This window comes from Lotus japonicus, chromosome 3 (genome assembly GCF_012489685.1).
Source record: "Lotus japonicus ecotype B-129 chromosome 3, LjGifu_v1.2".
Taxonomy (NCBI): domain Eukaryota; kingdom Viridiplantae; phylum Streptophyta; class Magnoliopsida; order Fabales; family Fabaceae; genus Lotus; species Lotus japonicus.
Window position 1 is genome coordinate 27,945,573 of NC_080043.1, and position 25,734 is coordinate 27,971,306.

The window sequence follows — 25,734 nt, forward strand, 5'->3', positions numbered from 1 at the left end:
GTCTTTTGTCGCAGAATCGACATTTACCTTAGGGTATTCTTTTTAGAGACAATAAGTTAGCTAGAACACGTGACGACGTGACGAGTGAGGTCGGAGACGTTGTTTGGCTAATCACTCTGCATTCATGCACACATTTTGAGGTTAATACACGGTGGGATGCCGGACCTCGGTGGATTCCGAAAATGATCATAAGACCCGGATTTCCACATAAGAACACTGCGGTGATTCTTAGTAACAGACGGAAATGGCAGACCTGCGGGTTCACTGCTGATCTGACTACATTTTGTTTGGTATAAGAGACACACGAGCAGAAATGGTCCCACCTTGGCCTGTGTTAGGGCTGACTCGATGGTGCCCATCCTTCCGGATTGCATCTTGTTCCTCGTCATTGCATTCATGCACCATACATACTGACTTAGTTGTCGCGTGTGTTTGATACTTGTTAATCTTGTTTGAGATATGTTGATTGTCAGCAAACGTTATTTATTTTCATTTGGTAAGGTATAAAATTTATAATGTTGTCATTCATATCTAAGCCTATGTAGCTACTGCTAAACTTTACCTATTGGATGTACTATTATGTAATTCATTGAGTTGACCCTCGCGCGTGCTACCTGTGTTTGGGGGGCTATGTATGCCCTTTTTGTCAGATGTCTATGGCGGATTGGTTCAAGATGGTCGTCCCTTCGAGGGGGACTAGGTTCGAGATGCTGGATCAGGACACCCCGGGCTCATGGGTGGTCGACCCCGCCGGCCACCGAGCTATCTATTCAGGGCGAATAATGGAGGATCGCGTCGACAGGATGGGAAACCTGACGCACGGAGTTTTGAGACGCTACACCGTCAGCTTCAACCTACCGCCGGGTGTGCACTGTGGACCTGGAGTTGTAGTACCACCACCATCGTCGCCTTTGGACGACGAGGACCCCTCGGAGGAGGTGCCTGTGGGAGGGACTTCATCAGACTCTAGCTCACCCACTGTTGCGGCTGCTGTTGATTTGGGATCGGGTTCAGGACTCGCAGGACCAGCTGTGGAGACAGATGCAGTCATAGACCTAGTCGTTTTGGATTCAGATTCAGACGACGACCTTGATGATGCGTAGTTGGGAGTGCTGTGGTGTGCTCCTCTAGTCAGGATTAGGGTAGGAGTAGCGTTGTGGCTCTGGTCTTCAGTTTCTCATTTTGGGGCAGGGTAGGTCCCCGACCTTTAGCTTTTTGTGTGGTTCTCTTTACGGGAATCACAGAGAGTTGGTCGGACTAGGAGGTCTTCGGGCTGTTTTTGGGCTGACCTACTTTTGTTGGGAGGACTGTATTCTGAATACTTGACCTTTCATTTTGGTTTGTACATATTTGCCCACGGGCACTACCTTCCCGTCACTGGAGGTTACTCGTGACGTGACATGCTACTTACAGCGGGGGCTGTAAATATATCTGTACATTAGTCATGTTTATCTTTCGTTGATGAGGCTTTATTTCGACAAGCCTTTTATTTACTTAAAACAATATCGAAAAAAAAAATATTCACGTTTTTCCGCTTTGTTTTCTTTTTGGTTACTAAAGTGACGCCACCGAAATCGGGGTGTTATAACAAGACAGTTCAACAAAAGTGAAGACTCTACTGTTTGGTCACTTATATCGTCTAGCTCCAACTAACAAGCGAAGAACATTGTCTAGAGAATGGGCGTGATCTTTGATTTAGAAAATATCTCTGACAAGCTTGGTGAAGAAGTCAAGAAGAAAAATCACGTGACTCTCTACAAAGCAGGTTGACCGAAGAAAGAGGTGAAAATTTGTCACATCAAGTTGCAAAATATTCTCATCAAAGAAGGTAACGAAGTTCAAGTTCCACCAACTAGCTGACAAGCTACATCTTTTTCGGCAAAGAGTATCCACCAAACAAGTAGCATGCATTTAATGCATGTGACAAAAGGACATTTTGATACAGCAACTAGAGCTTGTTGTGATCTACACGCTCCAACGGCTATCACCACTAATAGAAGCACTTGAAGTATAAAAGGAAGACTCGAAGATTTTTAACCTAAGATTAACGAACACACAAGCTGAATATATGACCTTGAAATCTTCTTCAAGACTAAGAAAAATATCATCATCCACTTCGTCTGCTCATAAGAGTGATCAAATCCTAAGAGTCAAACCTCTTCATCTTATTTTCTCCAAATCTAGAACTAAAAGTATACCTTAGAATCAAACTCAAATCCAAAACTTTGTAGTTCTTGAGCTTAGAACCTTTCTACTGTCACTCTTGTAAGAAGAGAACCTTGTAGAAGAAAATGATTTTGAAAATGCTTTTAGGAGAAGTCCTTGTAAAACTTGGAGTAGGAGAAGTCCTTGAGAATACTTGTAAAGGAGAAGTCATGTAGAATACTTGTAAAGAAGAATTCCTTGATACTTGGTAATTAGTGAAATCTTGGTGATAGCCAAGGACTGGATGTAGCTCTGTCGTTTAAGGGGAGTATAAAAATATTGTGTCTCAGTCGTTTTCTTACCTTTATTATTTATCCGCTACACTGAACGATTTTGAAAAGGTTTTGAAACTAATAATTATTTTGAAAAATCAAGTTTTATAACAACACAATTCAAACCCTCATTTCTTGTGTTATTTCATTACATCTCATAGTATTCTATAGGACTTCTCCGAAATCCAACAAGATTTATGTTCTACTTTGATTCTCTTGCTAAAGAGTGATGTAGAGAGTTTGTAAACTCAGGTTACTCTTTTACAAATGTATGGTTTTGACGCTAATGGGCTCAAGAGTATTTCAGATAAGATATGACGCTTAGATGCTCTGATTTGGTGTGAAGAACTTGTTTTTCGTTGTTGGCTTGAAAGCATAGATGATAGTTGAAGTTCTTGACTTCCTGTTGTGTAGTTTTCCTTTTAACTGCTTCATGTGAATGTCGATGAATTGTTGATGACTCTCAAAGATTGATCGTCGATACCTTTGTAGAGTACAATTGTCACTTGTCTAGCATTAAATACATTTGCCCGTTGTTGTACTTGCTTATGAGAAGATCTTTCGAAAAAATGATCAGAATGTCGGGGTGAGATTTCTCGAGCAGTGGATTTTCTATCTTCTGAAGGAGAGTCTAGGGCTTATAGGTGGCTGTCCGATTTGATCTGATATGATAGCTCTGTGCTTTCACCTTTTTCTTCTTATTACTTTGCTCCGCTCGTGATATTTTTCCTTTCCTGGAACTTTGACTTAGTTACTCCAACAGATCTATTTTGTTTCTTTAACTAAGTGTCACGTTCCCTTTTTAAGTAGCATGTTGAACGCTAAGATGCAGACACTAAGAGATTCAGACCATGCAGCCTTCGGACCATGTTGGCCTTCCAAGATGATGAAGTCTCTTTACTAATTTCTTGGACGCCGACGATTATGACCATCTAACTTCCCAGAAAAGTTGAAATATGAAAATTCTTTGAGTAGATATGGGTTCTGAAGGCTCAATCATTTAAGAATGTTATTACTCAAAACTTAGGACTCGAGATTTTATGAACTATTCATTTGAACCTTACAATATCCCTTTTGATAATGACAACTTTCTAAAATGAAAAACAGATAAAATATTTCATGATGAGCAACTCAACTCCCCTTGAGTTTGATAACTTTTCTCTTTTAACCCCCGGTTTGATAATCAATTTTTTTTTTGTTAAGGCAACTGAAATTAATCTAAATAAATCAATATTTTAAATAAAAATAAATAAGATATTATCTACATATCAAATTCAGTGAAATTAAATTATCTTCTCAATTATAGTCAAATTGAGTACTTATGTCCCCGAATGATAGTTTAAATAGTAAGAACTATAAGATATATAGGTTGGAAAGAGGAAGATGCGTAGGTCAATTCTTAAAAGATGTGTAACTTATTTTTCTGATGTACCAAAAAAATTTAATTTCTATGTAAAATGACATCCTCTCTGTTCAATGAATTTTGAAAATAGAAAATTCTGTAGACATGCCTATTGGACGAGGGGAAGCCGTTCTACTGTTCTAGAATGGTCAAACACTCAAAAGTGAGCATATCATGATGGCATGCCTATTCATGCGCGATTAAATGCAATTGCAGCCCTCATCAATATTAATATCAATGTATATCTAATGGAGATTTAAACTTTAGCATTAAATACATTAAATTTTAAATAATTAAATTTTTTATTTGTATTAAACAATTGGATAGTAAATTTAAAAATAACTCAAGCGGTAAGAGATTTGAGACATGAGTTGGGATGGAGAGGTCTAGAGATCGATCTCTGGATGATGCAATTTATCTTTTTGATGTAAAAAATAAACTAAAAAAAGCTACATTCACATTATTCTTCATTATATTAATTATTAATGGTTAAACTTTTCAATTTTTCATATTTAAATTGAAATATTAATATTATTTAAACTTTAATCATTAATTACAATTTGAGAACAATTTTAAAATAATGATACTAATGATCATAATTGAAAGTAACCACCTTAACATTAATAAAAATATTAGATATTTAATAATAAATTTTTATATTTATAACTAATTGTAAATAATTAATCCCTTTTGCTTTCGAAAAAAATTATATGTAAAAAAATTTCAATTTTTTATCTATTAAAGTTAAAATTAATCATAAGTTGAGGAGAGGAATTTAAAAGAATAACAAATGAAACTTATTACTATTTTTTATATATAAGGGTAGCTTACTTGGTGAGTTGAGGAAATTGAAGGGATTTGCAGCGTGAAGGGTTAGGGTTCAAATCCTTGCGCATGAACTAATTTACTAACAATTAACAACTAACATTTACCTATAAAAAAAATAAAAGTATTAAAGTTAAATATCATGTCAAGAAGTTTATTTTAGTTTTAAATTAGTGAAGACTAATTACTTATTTCTTTTCATTTCCATTGCTATTTTTATATTAATTGTAAGACTTCTTATGCATATAGCTAAAAATTAAAATATAAAAAGTAAGGGTGTAAGTGGGTACGGTTCGAGCCGCGAATCCGATCAAACCGATCCGAATCGAACATATTATGGTGGGTTAGATTGGATCATCGGTTCGGTTCAGATTTTTTTACTGCATCCGACCACCATCCGTTCGGATATCAGATTTCGGAATTGGAAAACGGATCAATCCGAACTAACCCAATGGATTGGGAATTGTTATTTACATTCAGCTCAAACACTCAAACCCATTACGTTGTCTATATATATATATATATATAATTTTTTTTTTTTGTATTAGATGCATTTGCCTAAATCCGAACAAATCCAGTCCAATTACACCTCTAATAAACAGTAGTTAAGTATTAATTATCAACCTAAAGTTGAAAAAAGTAAAATAAATAATTAATATAAAATGTTTTTGGTAACTAATTAATATTGTTACTAATGTGAAGTTCAAGTCAATTTTACATTTACAAAGTTATTTTTGAATTTTTTCTCAAGTTTATATGTAATACAGACTTGATTTTTGTATTAAATGCACTAACAAAAACATGAAAAGCTCCAAAAGTTATGGTTAAAACTCACTTAATCTTTGTTAAAATAGATAAACAAAAACGCGCACACATATATACACACATATACATACATACACACATATATATATATATATATATATATATATAATGATGATGTACCAAGAACATATGTTAATTCAAATAATTGACACGTGATTTTAAAACATATATAGTTACAAAAAGTTATAAAAATTCGTGCAATTCATGAGTATGATATGAGAGTAAAATTCACTTGAACTTTGTCTAAATAACAATAGTAATAAGTTTGTTTTTTGGAACTAACAATAATTAGAATAGTTAGAATATTAATTATAAATTATAAATTGAGTAAATAAATTTAAAATATTAAAATTAAACTAGTGATTGTACATAGATAAACATATATTGTAAATTAAAATTAATTAATAATACTTTTAAAAAAACCAATTGATACTAAAATAATATATTTTAATAAAAAATAAAAAATATTTTAAATTTTAAAATTTCGCTATGACGTATTTAATTACTATTAACTATAACGTGTATATTATTTGAAAGAATTCTATAAATGTTTTTTTGATATATTATATATATTAGTGAAAATGGCATTGGGAATTATAACAGAGGAAAATAATTGATCATGAACAAATTTAAATTTACTACATAATATTTTACGTTATTACTTTTTATAGCTTTTTATTACATAATATTTTGTGTGATAGCAGTAGGAAGGTCATTATTGGCTTCTTTTCAAAAGACACAGGTGTGCTATTATAAACCTTTTAATTGATTTATAATATTTCATATTAAGTTTCCCATCAATCAAAAAAATAATATTTCATATTATCTTAATTATTTTTCATATTATTAAATGAATAAGTTGTTAAATTATTAAAATTTCTACAATGCTAATTATTAATTATCAAAATTACTAAATTTGAGTAATATTAATTATTTAAACAGAAAGAGAACTCTAATACTATTTATTAAAATGTTTCAACACAATTATTTTTATTTTATTATATCTTATAGTCAATTTTTTAATATTTATTTATTTGTTTAAACTATAATAATTTTTTATTGTTAAAAAAGTTGTAAATAAACCCGTGCATTATATCTAGTGTTTTCCACTCCCGGAAATCGAACACACATCTTTCGGAAGGAAATTGTTCGTACTAATAAAAACCATATTGGTGAATAGGCTTCACTTTAATTCTCTCTACCAACCACGAAACAATGATTTAGAATTATTCATATTAATTTTTTTAAGAACCAAAATGTATAAAAAAAATTAAGGACTTATTATTTAGATGCGACCCGATAAGTCACGGATCTGGAACATATTTAAACCCATTTTTATTTTATACTTGTTTTATTTAATCTTTCCCCTATATAAAAAATAATAATAAATAAATTCATATAAAGTATATTAATATATTTGAATATAATATATTTTAAACAAATCCCATTATATATAGAGTAAGTTTTTATTATATACAAAAAATAACATTTATTCTTTCTACTTTATATTGAATCAAGATTAAAGATTACCTATTTTTTTTTGAAAGTAAAAGATATATATATATATATATATATATTAGCAAAAGGCTTGAGAGAAAAACTCTCAAGCAGAGATTACAAACCAACCGACGGTGGTAATTAACAATAAGACAAAAAAAAAAACACCTAAACCAGCCAAAAAAACCTAGCTAAGGAAAGCCAAGACAAGAAGAGCGAAAAAGCCAAGAAAAGCCTACAAGAGCCTACAAGGAAAACAAAACCAAAGCAAAACAACCTAAAATAAACACACCCAAAAAAGAACAGAAGAAACCACGCCAACCCTCAGCAGCTAAGGAACTCCAAAGATTACCTACTTAATGTGATCTCAGAGTCTTGAGGGAACAGTCTCATAGTTGCTGACAGTGACAATATATTGGGTAACAAAATAAAAATTAAAGACTACCTCAACCTCTCGTATAAAAATAAAAAACTTAAAAATTATTCTTTTTGTTAGGTTTCTCTTTCGAATATCTTCTATCTTCACATTCATATTCTTACATTAATAGTCATTTGCCACATTGAGCCAAACATGGATCAATATTAAATTTAACGAAAATTCAAACACCCTATTTAAGTATCTCATTCTTCATCATTAACAAGAAGAAGATACACACCCTATTTATTTATTTATAATTCTCTATTATTTGTGATACAAGACATGCTATATTATATATGTTTTTTTGTCGGTCAAATTTCTCCTCTAGGGATTTGATCCTTGTACCTTTCTCTTCCCAACCCATATGTCCATCAACTCGTACCACTTGCGTTATTCTTTGGAGACATGCTATATTATGTATTTACATTCTTGATCTTGTATGGGCTACTCTAATAATTTGAGCAAATATATGTTACTCCATCCATCTCCGTTTATATAATTCACTTTTTCCTAATTTTTTAAAATTGCGAACAGTAGTTACTAGTAACAAATTTGTAAAAAAAATTATTTATTTTCATGGATTACCAATGAATTTCTCATTTCAAATTAAAAACTTTTTAAAATCACACCACCTCTTTCATATTAAAAATAAGGGTAGCTTTAAAAAAAATATTAAATGCTTTATTAATATTATAAAATAATTTATATTTTAAGAAGTTATACTTTTAGAAAGTAACTTATAAATTAAGATAGAAGAAGTGAGACCAAATTAAATGAGGATAGAAGGAGTGAGACCTCCAAAGTCTAATAGATTTTCCATACGCAATAGTGTCATAATCAAAGTTTTGAAAGTAAGACGTCCAAAGTTTAAATTATCTATCTTCATGTTAATTGCTCCATATCCTTCTGAATCATGACCCACTTGCAATGAGGTAATTATGGTGGTGGAGATGGGAAGAACCCCGACGATGACCCACTTGCAAGTTGTGACGTCATGCTTTCATGTTAATTGCTCCAAATATATGCCTATTGTATGAATAAAAAATATATGCCTATTGTTGCACCAGTACTGCGTTATCCAACAATGACTTTCCTAGTCTAAACACCGTTGTCGGAGACCTGACGGTGTTCAAAGTGAACTACCGAATAGGACAATTACCATATATATCCATCTTCAAACTCAAATATGTAAAATAAGGTAGTGTTCAACACTTCCCTTAAATAAGTAGTTGGTGTTTGAATCTTAGTTCTTTTGAATTGGAAAAAATTCTTTGGACAACGCATTACCACTTAGTGCATTGCTTGTGTGGCGCGAAATTAGTTTCACGACGACTGACTTTCGGAATACCTTGGTCAATACTAAAACTATATATATTTTCCTCTTTTATGTTTTTCAAGTAATTTTTACTTAGATAAAAACTATATTTAAAGATTTTATTTTTCAAATAATACACACATACGTTGTTGTTAATAATAAATACTTCATAGCGACATTTTTTAATGAGCTTTGCTAGTTATTACAGAATGAAAGTTACAAACAGAAATTTCAACCACTCACTAGGATCACATGATTGGGTGAAGTAGGGGTGTCCATAGCGAACCATCTCGGCCCGAAGCAGAGCTAACCGGGTTGGGTCGGAACGAGTGGTTTTTGGATGAATAAGAAGGTTTAATAAGGTTTGGAGTGGTCGGTTTCAGTCCGGGCTCAAGCCCGACCGATATAATTATATAAAAAAACCCTATGAAGGCCTAGTCCATCCACGTAGCCTTGAGAAAAAACCGCCTATTTGAACAAACAAAAAACCCTTCAACTTACTCACCAGCAAAACCCTAGCATTTTAAACCTATCTCACTCACTTATTCTCACCAACACATGACATAACAACCACACTCTTCTCTTACTCTTCTCTCACTAGCGAAACCCTCATCCGACTATGAACAAGTCGCTACACCCTCTCTTTCTCTTCTCCCACCACCCCATCTCATCTCTTTTCTACTCAACAACCTCCACACGAAGATCCCTTATGTACCCTTCTCTTCTTTTGTCTACATCGTCAACACCACCACCATCAACGCCATCCTCGCCCTTTCTCTCCCTGTCGTAGATCTAAGTGTTGAAGCTTCATCTACTCATCCATATCTCCTCAAAATTTTACTCCTTTATCTTACCTAAGGAGTTGAAATTGCACATTGGAAAATGAGGTGATCTTGTCACGGAGGAGGGGATCTCGTCATGGGGGGCGGTTCTGGGATCTATGTATTTAAGATCATCTCTGGTTTTGTACTCCTCCATCTTTTACGTTGCGCCGTCAAAGTTTTGGTGAACCCCTTTGCTCTGCCAGATTATTCGCCTCTAGAGTTTGGATCTGACGTATGCAAGGTTCTAGTGATAGTTGTTGGATCTGGCGTTTGCAGCAAGAAGATGGTTTTTGTAGGTCTGTTCTTTAGCTTCTTTGTAAGATTTTTTTTTTAATTTTTACTCTTTGTAAGCATTTTGTTAATGGATAATTGGATTTTTGGTATGTTTCTTTCATCTTCTTTTTCTTTTCTTTTTTGATTATTTTCTAGATCCACAATCCATGTGAACACACCCAACAAAACTGCCACCCGGAAAAACTGAACCCGATCAGCCCGTAGTTAGTGAACGGACAGTGGCAGTCCTAAATAAGTGGTGTTTTTCACTTGAAAAAATATATGTTGGCGACCCGAAACCGCTTGCTTGACAGTCCTAGGGTGATGTCTGATGAGTGAAAAAAGTTGAAAGTGGAACAATTCAGGTCTCAACTTTCTTGTCCATGGGTTCCTTAACATGTATCATTTTCCTTTTTTAATTTTAAAACTCTTTTATCTAAAATATTTATTAATAAATACTGTTTTGATATTAATTCTTAATATTTTCTATTATATAAAAAATACTACATAGTTTAATTTTAATTTTTTTCTCAATTTATATTTTTTTTGGTACATCGAAAAATTTCTCAACTTATAATTGATAATTAATATTATAATTATTTTTATTTAATACTAAATAGTAAATACATTGCCTATTTGTATATGAAACTGAAAAAGTTGATATATACAAATAAGTAGTTATCAATAACTTATCACTATTATTTTTTTAAAGAAAAAAACTATTAAAGAATAATTGTAAAAACATGTACTTAACATGCGAACCCTAAAGCAACACCCAACCCCCGCCAAATTCACCCAAGCAAAATCAAACGACAAAACATAACCCCTACCAGACAAACCCCCAAAGCAAAACAACTTCATATCAACTTAAGATGAGTTTGTTTCATCTCAAGCTTTAAGCACCTAAACATTAGTTCCTTTGAGCCCCTAGGATGCAAACTGAATTGTTTGCCCTCCAACCTGACTCTCTTCACTCTAGTAGTAACCTCCTCATCGTCGGTAACTTGCTCAAGTAAAGTTGGTGACTGCTTATCCTTCTTATTGCGGCTCCCTTTGGGGCGACTATGACTAAAATCCCCTTTCCCCGAATTTGAAATAGGAGTCCTCTCCAACCTCACTGTACCTTCCCTTGTGTCTGCTTTTACTTGCTTCAACGACGTCGTCCCCTTCATAAGAGAGTCTGATTGGTGGGCAATGATGCAACCTCCAGTGACTCTGTTGCAACCTCTGGTGAAGTGTTTCCTGCACCTGCTGTCACCTATGATTGTGCAACCTCTGGTGACTCTGTTGATTTCATCACTCAATCCATGAGCATGTTGAACAAAACCATCGCACTCCATTTTACTATGCACCTTACTTGTTCTCCTTGGACTTCCTTAAGACATGATCGCAACTCCTTATTTGCTAACACCTCCTCTATAGCTTGAAACATCAACCACACCCTGAGATTTTTTTGTTGTACCTTTCTGAATATAACCCAGTTGTTGTGGATGACCAGACTGCCCCGGAAAATGGTTTATGATCCACTGATTAGAAATTGAATACCAATCCCAATAATATGAAACAATTCCAAACATAGAAACGTGTTGCCAATTAATTTGTCCATACATTCTAGGTCATAAGAACTCTGCCAATCATGACCATGATACTCCAAAAATGAACCATTAAAAGGGAATTGATAATACAAACTTTCCTTTGGAACCCAATTCTATCAATAACTGTAGTGAGAGAGAAAATTTCTCTTTCCTTCCTTTGCATACCAAAACTGTCCAGAACTCAATTGAATTTTACTCATATATCTATTGTGTTACAAAACTCAATTAAATTCTACTCAAATATGAGACCCTTGGGTTGCACATTTTTTATAATATTTATAATATTTTTTAAAAATAAAGTATCAATTATTATAATTAAATATACACACATATTTATATAATTAAATAAACACACATAAAATTAATATTTTTCCTTCCCTAGTGTTTTTCCTACTGGGTTTTTTCTAGAGAGGTTTTAATGAGGCTCATTCATGAGTTGTTTTTGTCGCAAAAATAGTGCAAGGGTTAGTTAAGGTTGTTAGATGTTTGTCTCTGGCGCTTCATGTATGCCCTTATTCCTTCTTTTTGAGAGGGTTTCTCATGTTAATACAATGCACTTTGTTTTAAATAATATAATTAAATATACACATACATATATTTAAAGTTATTTTCTAGCATAACGAGGAACAATATTATAATTAATATTAAAATATATACATAATTATTTAAGATTTTTAATATCTATAATCTATCTATAATCTATAATCTATCTATCTATCTATCTATCTATCTATCTATAATCTATAATCTATCTATCTATCTATCTATAATATATATAAAGGGAAAGTTTTTGAAGCTTTAAGGGTAAATAGGTCATTCAATAAATCAATTGACATAAGTGAAAAAATTTCATGGACAAATATGTAAATTTATGAGTACTTTAATATGACCCTAGATTTGTTTCATCCAGTGATCTTCACCCTTCTATATTCCGGGAATTTGGTTTGGCACCCCACCTATTGGGTTTCGCACCCCACTTTATTAAAAACGGGAATTTAAATTCCGATTTTAATACGAAAAAAACGGAAATTAAAAAACCGTTATGTATTTTAGCATATGTGGCACATTTTCAAACGTTCATTGCATATAAAAAACAAATCGGAATTTTAAATTCCGTTTTGAAAACGGAAATTAAATTTCCGTATTGAATACATGGGGTGCCAAACCCAATAGGTGGGGTGTCAAACCCAAATCCCCTATATTCCCAGTCGCGTTTCTTGAAACGGATAGCTTTTTCGTGAACGGTTGGGAGAGAGAGCGAGCGAAGTCAGATAGTTCTTCCCTTTTTATTCTCCTGTGTTGGCCTCTTTCTTCTCAATTTTTTTGAACGACTGAGAGAGAGGAACATTGGAGAAGAAGAGGTAATGGCAAAGAATTCTCCACCCGCGGATTCTAGAGAATGCGACCCCTTTGTTGCTCAGATCAGACTGCTGCTTCCGAGGCCAAGACCGATGTCACTCCTCCGATCGCCGGCTGATATGCCTAGGGCTTCGTTCTCTTTGTGGAGCATATACAAGAAGCAGAACCGGAAATTTCTTTTATGATTTCCCAGCACCATGCTCATACCTATCCAGAGAACAATAACGCAGCACCATTGAAATTTTCAAGGGTGCTTTGGTGAAACGTCTTGGATTTTGAAGTTAGAGAAAGGTGGGTCTTTGTTTCCTATTCATGTGCTGAAAATTTCAACGCCCAAGATGCTTAGAAGTTAGAATGGAGTCTTGGAGTATTAGTGTTATACAGACTTGCCTTGGTACTTTGTTATTGGAATTTTAGCTTAATTGTATGCAAATGACTCTTCAATCCTTCATTCATTCTGTTGCTCCATTTTGCAGGTACTATTGTGATTACCGCGATACCTATTTGACTCACGATCCTGTAAGTTTATCACTAATCTATTACAACAATAACACTTATTAGATGGAACAAAAACCTGGGTTAAGTTTTAATCCCAAAAAAGGTTGTTTTCCCCGTATTCAACCATATTAACAATTATCAATTTTATTTGTATCTTGATGTGGTAGCTATCTGCAAGGAAGTAACATATTTGCAGGTTATAAACATAAGGTACTATCTAGCTGGCTTCATTCTTGAAATAAGTGCATTGCATTATATATATTTATGATGCTTATGTCTCAGTTCACGATTAATTTAGGCAAATGTGAGGTTGTACTGCCAGCAATTTGAAGAGCAACAAACCCAAAGTACATCTTGGGCAAGCTACAACTATTCAGCAGGTTGGCATTCCCTATTATCTTATGATTTCTCAATGACTCTCTTATCCTGTGCCACCACACCAAAATAATAGTCTTTGTTTTTTTCATCTGGGCATTTTTAGACTAAGATTCTGCTTTTTTCCTTGCCTTTGCGGTTCATGGCTTCCTGCTCTTTCCTCTTCTGCAAATTTACTCCTGGATCTAAATGAGACTTGATATTGATTTATAGGTACGAGCTGATGTTGTCTGCTCGCAAGTTGGTTTATGTTTTTCCAAAAGGGATCAATCTAAGAAACTATTTCTCCAACCCCAAACCATCATGAATAAGTATTTTTTTGTGTGTGTTTTGAATCTATTAAATTTGTGGAAAAATGGTTGTTCAAGTCAAGTCCTTACTGGAAATTTACATTTTTTTAAGATATAAAAAGGGTTTCCCTGATTCCTCTATGTCATGTGTTATTGTGGTCATCTCCTTGGGCATCAAGGATATTAACACTTTCGTTTCTTATCTGTGTGATATTTCTACATGTTATGCCCTTGCTTTACTTAGGATATTAATATCAAGGATATTAACACTATGATGACCTTGGGATTCCTTGCAATTTTTTTTCTTATTCTTTCCCATATAAATATATCCTCATCATTGCTCGAATCTGCCTTATGCAATTGCATGATTGGCCAAAGAATAAGGATTTGAAAGCTTCCCATTGTTAATGACACATGAGCAGGAATAAACTCGTGAAAGTTTTACTGTCTTCAAGAGCTACTATTCTTTGGTTAATTTTTCAGCTTTTGTGGACTCATTTATAAAGGGTCTTAGATAGATATAAGATAGCCATTTTCTGCTCTTTCTTTAACTACTCATGAGTTGTTATATCAGCCTTTGTGTGTTAGCTTATACCTGCTATATTCTTCTCTGCCATTGGTGCCTTAATGACCATTTTACCTGTAATCAATGTATGTTGTAGGCTTTGGGACTTTCTTTATGCTTATCTCAGGAAAATTAAAACATTAAGAATGATGATTTTAGTAGTGTACTTAAAAACTTTGATTCTTTCCCTTGCTCATTTGCTTTGTCTTTCCTGTAGGTGAGTGCTTCAACCTCTCAGTTCTTCAATTTTCTTCATTTTTCAGGTATGTGCTCGAGAAAATGATTCTCCGGATTACTCCTTAATCTGTGGTTTTGGAGATTGATTTGCATGTGAATAGTTAGTTTTCTTCTCTGATTAAAAACCAAAAATGCTTGGATTATTGCGATTTGGATTCAAAAGCAAAAGGGAATAATGAAAACATAGGTTGCTGACTTGGTTTGCTTTCTGTTATAAACTGTTAAATAAATAACATGCTGTCTTATGTATGTTTCCAATTAATTGGTTCTATTCTTAGGAGTATGACCATATTACTTAAAACTGAGAACATTTATCTTGGTTATAGTTTTTGCATCGTAGATATTGATTATGAAGGAGATTGACTCTTTTTATCATATTTCTCCGGCAGTAGTGGAAAATGAAAATCCTTTGAAAGTGCTTTATTCTCTTATTTCAATTTTCTCTAATATTTCTCAGAGTAGTTATTCGTTTCTGAAATCTCTCAACTTTCATAAGGATATTGTTGTTCAAACCAAGTTTTAAACTTTCCGGTGAGCATAAACAAAAGTTTTAATTGTGATTCATCTGCTTAGGGAAGAATAAAGTCACTTTTAATTAGAAAATAGAGGTTTCACAGTTACAAAAATAAATTGTCATGAGTTATTATGCATTAAGTGCGTTTAAGGGCCATCATTATTTGCTATGTAACCACATAGCATTAGCTTTATGTCTATTTAAGATTTTTAATTGAGGTGTTATTATGTATTGATTATGAATTACTCTTGAATAAATGGAGTACCATCTCAGGTAGCATTTGCTTAGAGAAGAAATTATAAAGTCACTTTTAATTAGAAAATTGAGGTTTCACATTTACAAAAATAAATTGTCTTTAGTTATGCATTAAGTGTGTTTAAGGACCATCATTATTTGTTATGTAACCACATAGCATTAGCTTTATGCCTATTTAAGATTTTTAATTGAGGTGTTATGTATTGATTATGAATAACTCTTGAATAAATGAAGTACCATCTCATGGAGCATGTGTAGGATGTGTGATTGAATAATAGAATTCCTCATTACAAGATAGAGGCTGAGTGATATTTCATGGATTACTTTTTCCATCTTTTCCCCTGGGTTACAACGCTTACTGAAATTGATTTTTATTTGCAGACTTTGGACTTAAGGTTATTTCATAGATTAGTTGACTTTTAAGAATTTTATGGGTTTCAGATTCGATGGTATTCATGACCTTTCTAGATTGCTACTAAAAAAAATGACCTTTCTAGATTATTTCTGTGTTATATTTGACGGATTGTAAATGTTATCGTGATACTTTGTGCGGTCTTTTTAGGGTAATTGAGAAGTCCTCTAAAGAGTATGTAAATTAAACAAAAGGGTGTGCTCATGAGCAAAGTTCACTGAAGAGTATATGTAAATTAAAAAGAAGAGTGTGCTAATTAATCATAGGTAGCCATATTAACTATCTTTTTTTGTCCTTCCCTTACAATTTTTTCATCGAAGTTATTGGAAATAACCCTCATTTCTAACAGCATTATATATGATGATGTAATTGGTGCAAATCATATACTTTCAAAAGATAAGTTAAATACGAAAGAAACCGTGACAGAGAAAATGGATAATACTGCCTCAATAAAAATAAAAAATTGTTTTTTTTTGAAATTTTTCAAATACAATCGTTTCAAATCAATTTTGACCCATTTAATAGCACCGGTTTTTTGTCATTTTTTTAATGGTTTAGACCCGTTTTTTTTATTATTTTTAAAAGAATCATTTTAGAGTAAAAATTAAGCATTAGTTCCAACTCCACCATTAATTTTGACTCTTTGGCGTCGGCCTTTAATGGATGAACAAGTCTATAAGGTTGATATTTGGTTCCTAATTTGGTAAGCTTTCCATTTCAAAAAAATTTTGGTAAGCATTCCAATTTCAATGATACAAGATTTAAACTACTCATTTTGCCAATATAAATCTCAGATCAATCAAACTTATTTTATAAAACAAAATAAAAAACGTTTATCCCATTAAACTAATTTTTTTCTATTTCCATGTAATTATTTCAAGTGCAAAAAAACTAAATAAATAATAAAACAATTTACTCGGTATCTCTTATTAGCGCGTATATGTTATTTCTAATTCTACAATAAAATATTAAATTATTATATAAAAATAAAATCAAATAATGCAACTTTTTGATAAACAAATAAAATAAAGAAAAATAAACATAATTATTACGCTTTTAAAAAATCAAACACATTCATCGCCAAAAAAAATTCAAATTTACATTTTCTTATATCTAAAACTAATATTACTATTCTAATTCAAAAACTTGATGTTCATTTTTGTGAACGTAAAACTTGATGCTCATAAATGTAAGAAAATAAATAAATAAATCAAGCAGTTACACATAGTTCATACCCAAACAAGTGTAACGACGCGAATTTATTGCTTTCAAATTAATTACTTTTTTACGATAATTAAAAACTCACACAAGAATAATAATGTATTTGTTTACAAATGGTTTATAAGAAATTATCTTGGAGAAGGTATCTCTATAATAATGGGTACGTTAAGAAATGCTTGATTGTTTCACTTTAAAGTGTTAATAATCACCCTGCATGCATTATTATTTTGCAAGAGATCAGCTAAAAAATTTACTTACATTGACTATTTGTGATTTTAAAAGTAAATTCTCATGTTATTTAATTAATTTGAATTTAAGATGTATTTATTTTAAAAGTAAATACATAGATGATTTATGATTTAAATTCTAAACTAATTAGGATTAATCATTTCTAATATAGATTATTTCTCACAATCGATGTATAGATTATTTTGATTTAAATTATGATTTGAATTAATTATTACAAAATATACTTATTTATAGGAAAATATGGAACAATACATTCTCAAATTTATTCTCAATGTAATTATTCTAATTGTAAAAAATAAGAAAAATTAATTCAGTGTCTATTTTTAGCAAATACATATACTTCAGCTTCATGTAAAAAACTATTCAATAGATATAAAAAAACCATAAATCGAGCATTTAGGAAAAAAACGACAAAATATTTAAAAAAAAAGAGCTACTCGAAAAAACTAAAACAAACATTCAGTACAAAAAACTTACAAACTTATAATATCTTTATCTAAAATAAATTTATTTTTTTAATCTATAAAATATTAAAAAAAAACACAGATTTTAAAAATATCACAAAAATAAAAATGAATAACCCCTGTGCATCGCACGGGTAAAAAGTAGTAGTTTTATATAAAATCTATTACTATGCCTTATTCCTTTTCTTAGATTGATAATTAACATTTAATTACTTTTTTAATACATTTTATAGTTATATGTATAAGAAGTTTTACAGAGTGTCTGTATGCGCGCGTGTGTGGAGGACGAGTGCGGAAATTATGGTTTAAGCATCGTATTGACGAAGGACGAGATAAAAGATCATAGTTACTATGTTGCGCAAGATTTTCTTGAGCCAGCTCCCGGTGACGATGAGGTTACAACTAAGGCAAAGCATTAGGTTTGCATCCTAGGGGCTCAGAAACTTTAATGCTTAGGAGCAGTGTTATCAGACTCGGACCGGTGATCGACTCAGTCGAGACACTGGGTCAATGAGTCAATGGTTCAACCACTGGGTCATTGGTTCGATTGCTTGATTCGGTTTATATTAAAATATTATAATAATTTAAAATATAACCTTAGTATATCATATATATAAAATAATATGCATTATTATTAACAAGAAGCAAAGTGGTGTAGTGTCAATTTGGATTAGCTTTCCTCCCTCTAGGTCCTGTGTTCAAGTCATAGCTATGACAATTTTTTTAAATAACTCTCAATTGAATATCATTTGACCAAATAATTAACATTGAATGTAAATTAATTACAGTTTGAACATTAAAAACAGTTTTGACAAAAAAAAAACAGAAAGAAAAAAAAACAGACCGGTCCATTAAAACCGGCCGAGTCATCAGTTTATTCCCTGAACCGGCCAGTCCAAACCGGTTCATACCGGTTGAATTGTATGGCCGATCCATTTAAGGGCTCGGACCGATCAAGGGTCCGGTTCCCGATTTAACCGGTCGAACCGGCCGATCCGGTCCGAGTTTTATAACACTGCTTAGGAGTTTAAAGGCACAAATTAGACAAAATCATCCTAATTTGTCTTGAGGTTGTTTGCTTGGGGGTTGTTTGCTTGACATTTTGTCTTTTGTGCCACAGTTCTACCTTTCTTTTAAACACATTTTGTATTAATTCATTAATAAAATTTTATTTATATATAAAAAAATAAAGGGGATGTATCGTAGAATGATCATCTATATGAGAACATATAAATAAATCATAACCATTATATTTTATCATGATTGATCATATTAAAATAATTTAATAATACATGATCACTTAAAACCATCATATAATTTAATGCTTTAATTTTGACCATTCATGATTAAATTTAAAGATTATATTTATTTTTAGAGATTAATTTCTATGCACTAACGGTGTAAAGAGTTTTACACAGTTATTCAATCATATCATTTCATTTCCTATTTTAAATATTATTAAATTCAAAATTAATTATGAGCTAATAAAATAAAAGATGTCATTAAATCATTGTGTAAAACTAACTTACACTGTCAGTGCATAAAAATTAATCTCTTATTTCTAATATAAATTCTCAATTTTTCATAAGATACCTCCTATATTAGTTAATATGAAATGGACTAAGTGAGGGTGGGCTGCAGATCCATTTTGGAGGCTGAAAGTGGATGGTCAATGTCATGTACGTATCCACTTGCCAAATTATACGATGTACATGCTATTTATTCCATACTCAGAATTTGATATTTGTGCCATTTTAAAACATTTTTACATAATCGTTCAATAATTAAATACCACAAATTCAAAAATAGTTATGTTTTTTTAATTAAATTAAAAATTTATTTTCTAATTTCGCAACCAAGTAATATATATATATATATATATATATATATATATAATTAAACATCGGCGGTGCATCAATTTGCCATGTTGCTGGTCAAACGGATTAAGACTATTAAATGTGAGCATACATAATTCAATTTTGTAAGCTAGAGAACTCTATTTAAATATCGCCAATCTGTTTCTATTTCTCATATCTGGGAGGTAACATCGATCCATAGCATCTTGTGTAGTCTTCCATGTCGGCAAATACGATGGCTGTTGCTGTTGCAGCTGATATCAGAGTTTCATCCTCATCACTTGCTCTTCATATTTCACCATCATCCTTGTATCAACCAAGGACATTTTTGCTACCAACATCAAAACCAGCTGGGAACCTACATCACAAATTATCCATCATGTCAGTGGCTTCTCCTCACAAGGTAACTTCGCTATAAAATGATTTATTTGTTTTCATCATGAGTAGTGTTTAAGGAACACACAATTTGATATTGTTCTTCATGACAGTTGGTAGCTCCTACTCAAACTGATCCTAGGACGAAAAGTTTGGAGCAAGTTAAAAGAAAAAGCCAAGAGGCATTACTGAAGTCTAGTGATTCAGTGGCAACATTGAAGATGATTGACACCATCCAACGGTTGGGAATTGGGCACCATTTTGAAGAAGAGATCAATGTGCTGCTTGGCAGGGAATTGAATTGGGACCCTGCTCAAGATCTCTTTGCCACAGCCCTTCACTTCCGCTTAAGAAGGCATAATGGCTTGCCTGCTTCTTCAGGTACAATTGTATTACTTTTCTTGTCCTAATTATTATAACAACAAAATAACTACTTCACGCCCCTAGTCAATATACATTTTGTTTCAATTTATTTTAACTTTCTAAAATTACCCATAACACCTACTTTTTTCGATTTCTATGCATCACTAATATTTTGGAGGAGAAAGAGCGAAAATTAAATTAAATAAGAATTTTCTTGTCAAAATAACTACTTCACGCCCCTTGGAGGGAATGACGTGAATTTCTTAACCATTGGAGGGAATGACGTGAAGTTCTTACTTCTTAAAAATAAGAACTATGGTTCTTATATAAGGAGTTTTACTTTATGAGTTTTGTTTTATTACTTTATGAAAATAAAAAGTATAAATAATGTGGTTGGTGGGACCAAATGAATAGTGCTAAAAACTAAGAACTAAGAACTCATGGTTGGAGCAAAATTGATTGAGAGTTGCTTAAGCACATGTGGCAGTACGGACCCACATGAATAATGCTAAGAACTAAGAATGAAGAACTAGCATTGGAGATGCTCTTAGTAATGCATAACTAATGCATCATAACATGCGTTATGGAAGGATAAAACCTATCTACAATTGCGGCCAAATTAAAAATTTTAATCACTTTCTATAATATTTTATTAACGTGGTGACGGGTGAGTTCTTAAACTTCCTCTCGTCAATCTAGGTGTCATGCTGACATATAGGCTATGTTTGGCATGTCATTTCAGCTAGCTTATAGCTTATTTGACTAGCTTAAAGCTTATTTGACTAGCTTAAAAGCTCTTCAAAAGTGTTTGGTGAAGGAGCTTATTTCAGTAGCTTAAAGCTTTAAGCTATAAGCTATCTCAGGTAGCTTATAGCTTAAAGCTTAAAGCTTATAGCTTATTAAATTTATTCTCATTTTTATCCTTATTATTTTATTAAAATTCCACCATTACCCTTATATATTAATAAAAACACCAAACATATTTTCCCTTCACACTTACGTATGCAGTTCCCGCCACACCGCTGTGCACCACATGTATTAAAAATATTATACTAAGATGATAAATAACTTGAGTTAATAAAAATATATAAAGTGATAATAATTTTAATATTAATATCATATAGGTATTAATGTGAAAATAAAGTAATGTTAAATATAAAAATAATTATACAAGTATGTCATTTTATGTCTTTTTACAATTTCAGCTTGTCTAACAGCTAGTTTTACCAAACACTTTTGTTTCAATCACATAGCTTTTCAGCTTTCAGCTATCAGCTTTCAGCTAGCTTATCAGCTTTCAGCTATCAGCTAACTTATAAGCTTTCAACTAGCTTTTCAGCTTTCAGCTAGCTTATCAGCTAAACATGCCAAACATAGCCATAGAACCATATCTACATTTTTTTTTGGTCAAAAAACCATATCTACATTGTTTCCTTAAAAAGAATAGAGATATCAAAACCCATGTAATTTAATATTTTTGTCTTGGGCTTAAGCTCTCATTTGAATCTCATAGGCCCACTCAGATACTTTATTTGGATTATCAACCTACTAGACTCTAAAACCATGTTAATTTTTTATGAGTGGGACTGGTCCAATTCATGAGACCTACTAGACTCTAAAACCATTTACCAAAATAAAAAAAAAAGACTCTAAAACCATGTCAACCTACTAGACTCTAAAATAATATTCTTACACATATGCAATTTATATATGCTACTATATGAACATAGGAATTAAATTAATTTTTTCCCAGCATTCTGACCTAGCTTTTGTATAGGTGGCTTCCTTGCTACAAAAGCCTACTAATTTTGTTAAGTGTTGTTGATTGGTGCTAGACATTTTCAAATTTTTTTTGGACAAGAGTGGGAACTTCAAGGAACCAATCATAAAAGATCTTTGGGGAATTTTAAGCCTATATGAGGCATCATATCTAAGGGACCAAGAAGAAGAAGTATTACAACAAGCCATGCACTTCTCTAGGGCTCATCTTCATCAGTTAATCCCACACCTTAGTCCTGAAGTTGGCAGCCACATTTCTAGAGCCCTGACCCTTCCAAGGCACCTAAGAATGGCCAGGTTAGAAGCAAGAAATTACATGGAAGAATACAATCAAGCAAACAGCCAAATACCCTCTCTTCTCGAGTTGGCAAAGTTAGACTTTGACATGGTCCAGTCACTACACCAAAGAGAATTAGCAGAAATCTCCAGGTGACTTTTTCCTGCACATGATGACCATAGTCTACCTTGGACTAAGAAAAATTTAGTTCAACAAGCATATAGTAATCATTACTTTATTTTCAAAATTATATTCTCCAACATTGATTCTCAACAAACACACCATAATTTCTTGGATTTCTTTAGGTGGTGGAAAGAGTTGGAACTTGTTGGCAAACTTGGTTTTGCCAGAGATAGACCATCAGAGTGCTTCCTATGGACAGTAGGGATTTTTCCAGAAGCACATCATTCAAATTGCCGCATTGAGCTTACAAAAACAATTTGCATTTTGCTAGTTATGGATGACATCTTTGACACTTATGGCTCATTCGATGAACTTATTCTCTTTAACGAGGCAATCAAAAGGTATATTTCTAGAATTTGTTGGTATAGACACTTAATTATCAAAATTAATTTGACAATTATAATCAAAATGTAAAATTACTGTTACTTACAGGTGGGATCTTGAGGCGATGGAGCAGTTGCCTGAATATATGAAGATATGCTATATGGCACTATATAACACCACCCATGAAATTGCATACAGAATTCAAAAAGAGCATGGGATAACTGTTGTTTCTAACTTGAAAAAAACGGTAAGAATATAAATATCCTAACTATTATTTGAAGTACATAAGAAATTATAAGAGTAAGAGGTTAATGAGAGCCTGCGTTTAATTTGTGCAGTGGATAGACATATTCGAAGCATTTCTAGAAGAAGCCAAATGGTTCAACAGTGGATACATGCCAAAATTTAGAGAATATTTGGATAATGGGGTTACTTCTGCAGGATCATACATGGCCATGGTTCATGCAACATTCCTTGTTGGGGATAGTCTCTCAAAAGAAACCATTTCAATGATGAAGTCAAATCCTAGGCTCTTCTCTTGCTCTGGGGAAATTCTTCGACTATGGGACGACTTAGGAACCTCAACGGTATCTCCATATTCATCATATTTAGACATTAACATACATCTCTCTTATAATTCCCTAAATTTCCAATAGTATTTATGCTAAAAAATTGAGTTAATTATAGATAAATTAGAACAAGAAATTGGACTTTGTGATGAGAAATTTTGATGTTTTGTGTCCAGGAGGAACAAGAAAGAGGGGATAATGCTTGCAGCATACAATGCCTCATGAAAGATAATAATGTTTCAGATGAAAATGAAGCCAGAAAACATATAAGGAGCCTTATTGGGAACTTGTGGCCAGAGCTCAATAGTCTTGCCATGAACGCAATCTCTTTTCCTCCATCAATTGTGAAAGCTTCTCTTAACATGGCCAGAACTGCTCAAGTTATATATCAACATGGAGATGATAAAAGCGGTTTTACAGTTGACGACTATGTGCAAAAAATGCTCTTTACACCCTCTCCTAACTATTGAGATGAAATAGACACCAATATGTGATACACATTTAAGATGATGACTCACTCAATCTGCATAATTCTGTCGTATGTATTTAAGATTTTTCACAAATTTGTAAAGGGGTGATGGGCTCATTTCTTTCACCATAAAAGTATGCCAATAAACAATGCTGTTTTAATTGAAACTTTTTGGTCCAGATCAAAGTTATCCTACAATGGAGGCACAATAAACTATGAGTGTCTTGTCACAGGCACAAAAGTACAATCAGGTATGTTTCAAGCGCAGTTTCAGTTCTTCCTATCTTTGTCTACAGGGGAAGCAAGAAAACAAAAGTGAAAACAGAATTAACCAGACACATTATTTACACAAGGCATGACTAATGTGTGATTAAGCTGACTGTTTAGGGAGCATGAAGATACTGAAACTAAATACTCTTAAGTCTTTAGAACAAATCAAAAGTGGATAATCTATAACATATAAAAGATAAACCTATGATGCTACTGAAATCTTGATACCTGCTCAACAAAGTAAATTATATGTTCAATTTAAAATTTTGAGTAGTTTGAACTTTGAAGTCACCGATTTAGGACCTCTATTTTGCATAAACCATACCTGCATTTGGTTCTTCATGCGTATGCTCCAACCGCCATTATTGCTCGCTACAGAAATAAATCCAGAAAATGATCACATTCATGTTTCCCATTACATCAAATTTGAACAGTCAACCTCTAGCACAATTAGAACAAACTAAGATCACTCACAGTTCCAGGTGCCAGAATAGCATCAAAGAAATCAACGCAAAACATTCCCAGGTTTGAGTAAAAGTACCTAGAAAAGCAAAAGAGATAAGGTAGGCAAATATCAGAGACAGAGTCCTAAATTTAGCCCAACTGAAAGCCAGAGTTCAAACATAACAAGTGCATTGCATGATATATCATGTTGTTTAAATACCATGAATCTGTATCTAAGTATCTTGCTTCTTCAAGATATCATGATGGGAGAAACAATAAAGTAATTATATCAAGTAGAATTGCACTAGTCAGCACTTCATAAAATGGGCCAACAACAGTACATTGAAGTAAGCAGAGTCAAGTTAAACAGAACTTGAAATGAGCACTCACAAATATTTATATTTCTTGTAGATTAGGTGATCTTCATAACAGACAAAGAGTTGTATACAGATACTGGATCAATATAATTTGTACGAAAACCAGTAATAGGTCATTTCTATAGTCTGATTCACCATTCAAATGCAAAAAATTCATATAGTAATCACAGAACTAGATGAATTGCTTTGGCAATGTGATGCTATGAGCATTCTACCTTTAGAAAAATAACTCTGAACCTCTAGCCTCTGCATTTTGGCAAATAGTTTTGCTTCCAACCTCCATGCTCCTTTTCAGCGACCACCACAGTACCGCGGCGAAGGAACTCCAATGGGCCGCCACCGCGCCATTTGTGTTCTGTGGACTTGGATCCATTTGCTCTTAATAAGCCCAAAAAAAAAAGCAGAAGCCCACTTGGCTAATAGATTTTATAAGCCAGTAGCAGAGACTAATGAGTATTTTTATTCACAATAATTAAGAACTGAACCTCCAATCACAGATTTAAAATATAGGATTATACCTCAATTTTTAATTTAAGGGATTGTTCTCTAGAATAAAGT

General features: G+C 32.7%; 2 protein-coding genes and 2 long non-coding RNA genes across 4 annotated transcripts in view; 2 read left to right on the plus strand and 2 right to left on the minus strand.

Moving 5' to 3' along the window:
• Window positions 1-11,196, minus strand: part of LOC130743880 (uncharacterized) — a 34,631-nt gene extending 23,435 nt beyond the window's left edge. The window contains exon 1 of the mRNA XM_057596100.1: window positions 10,817-11,196. Within this exon, the coding sequence (XP_057452083.1) occupies window positions 10,817-11,196 (380 nt within the window). The remainder of the gene's footprint in view (window positions 1-10,816) is intronic.
• Window positions 11,197-12,630: 1,434 nt separating this feature from the next.
• Window positions 12,631-16,238, plus strand: LOC130749490 (uncharacterized). Its single transcript, XR_009022936.1, has 5 exons — window positions 12,631-13,101; window positions 13,287-13,329; window positions 13,476-13,518; window positions 13,607-13,688; window positions 14,756-16,238. It is a non-coding gene; the product is annotated as an uncharacterized LOC130749490 (long non-coding RNA).
• Window positions 16,239-19,847: 3,609 nt separating this feature from the next.
• On the plus strand, window positions 19,848-24,252 carry LOC130742394 (probable terpene synthase 11). Its single transcript, XM_057594496.1, has 7 exons — window positions 19,848-20,149; window positions 20,235-20,502; window positions 22,320-22,692; window positions 22,846-23,064; window positions 23,156-23,294; window positions 23,386-23,634; window positions 23,793-24,252. Exons 1-7 carry the CDS (start codon window positions 19,967-19,969, stop codon window positions 24,084-24,086), a joined length of 1,725 nt encoding a protein of 574 aa, XP_057450479.1. The 5' UTR covers window positions 19,848-19,966; the 3' UTR covers window positions 24,087-24,252.
• Window positions 24,253-24,370: 118 nt separating this feature from the next.
• LOC130742396 (uncharacterized) lies at window positions 24,371-25,503 on the minus strand. Its single transcript, XR_009021142.1, has 3 exons — window positions 25,392-25,503; window positions 24,830-24,896; window positions 24,371-24,727 (listed from the first exon to the last, which is right to left on the minus strand). It is a non-coding gene; the product is annotated as an uncharacterized LOC130742396 (long non-coding RNA).
• Between the last annotated feature and the right edge of the window lie 231 nt (window positions 25,504-25,734).

Excerpts from the sequence above, each read along its gene's own strand:
- LOC130742394 (XM_057594496.1), top strand. The coding sequence starts at position 19,967 with ATGTCGGCAAATACGATGGCTGTTGCTGTTGCAGCTGATATCAGAGTT. Across the intron at positions 20,150-20,234 it reads CAGTGGCTTCTCCTCACAAG|TTGGTAGCTCCTACTCAAAC; the intron begins GTAACTTCGCTA and ends TCTTCATGACAG. Across the intron at positions 20,503-22,319 it reads TGGCTTGCCTGCTTCTTCAG|ACATTTTCAAATTTTTTTTG; the intron begins GTACAATTGTAT and ends GATTGGTGCTAG.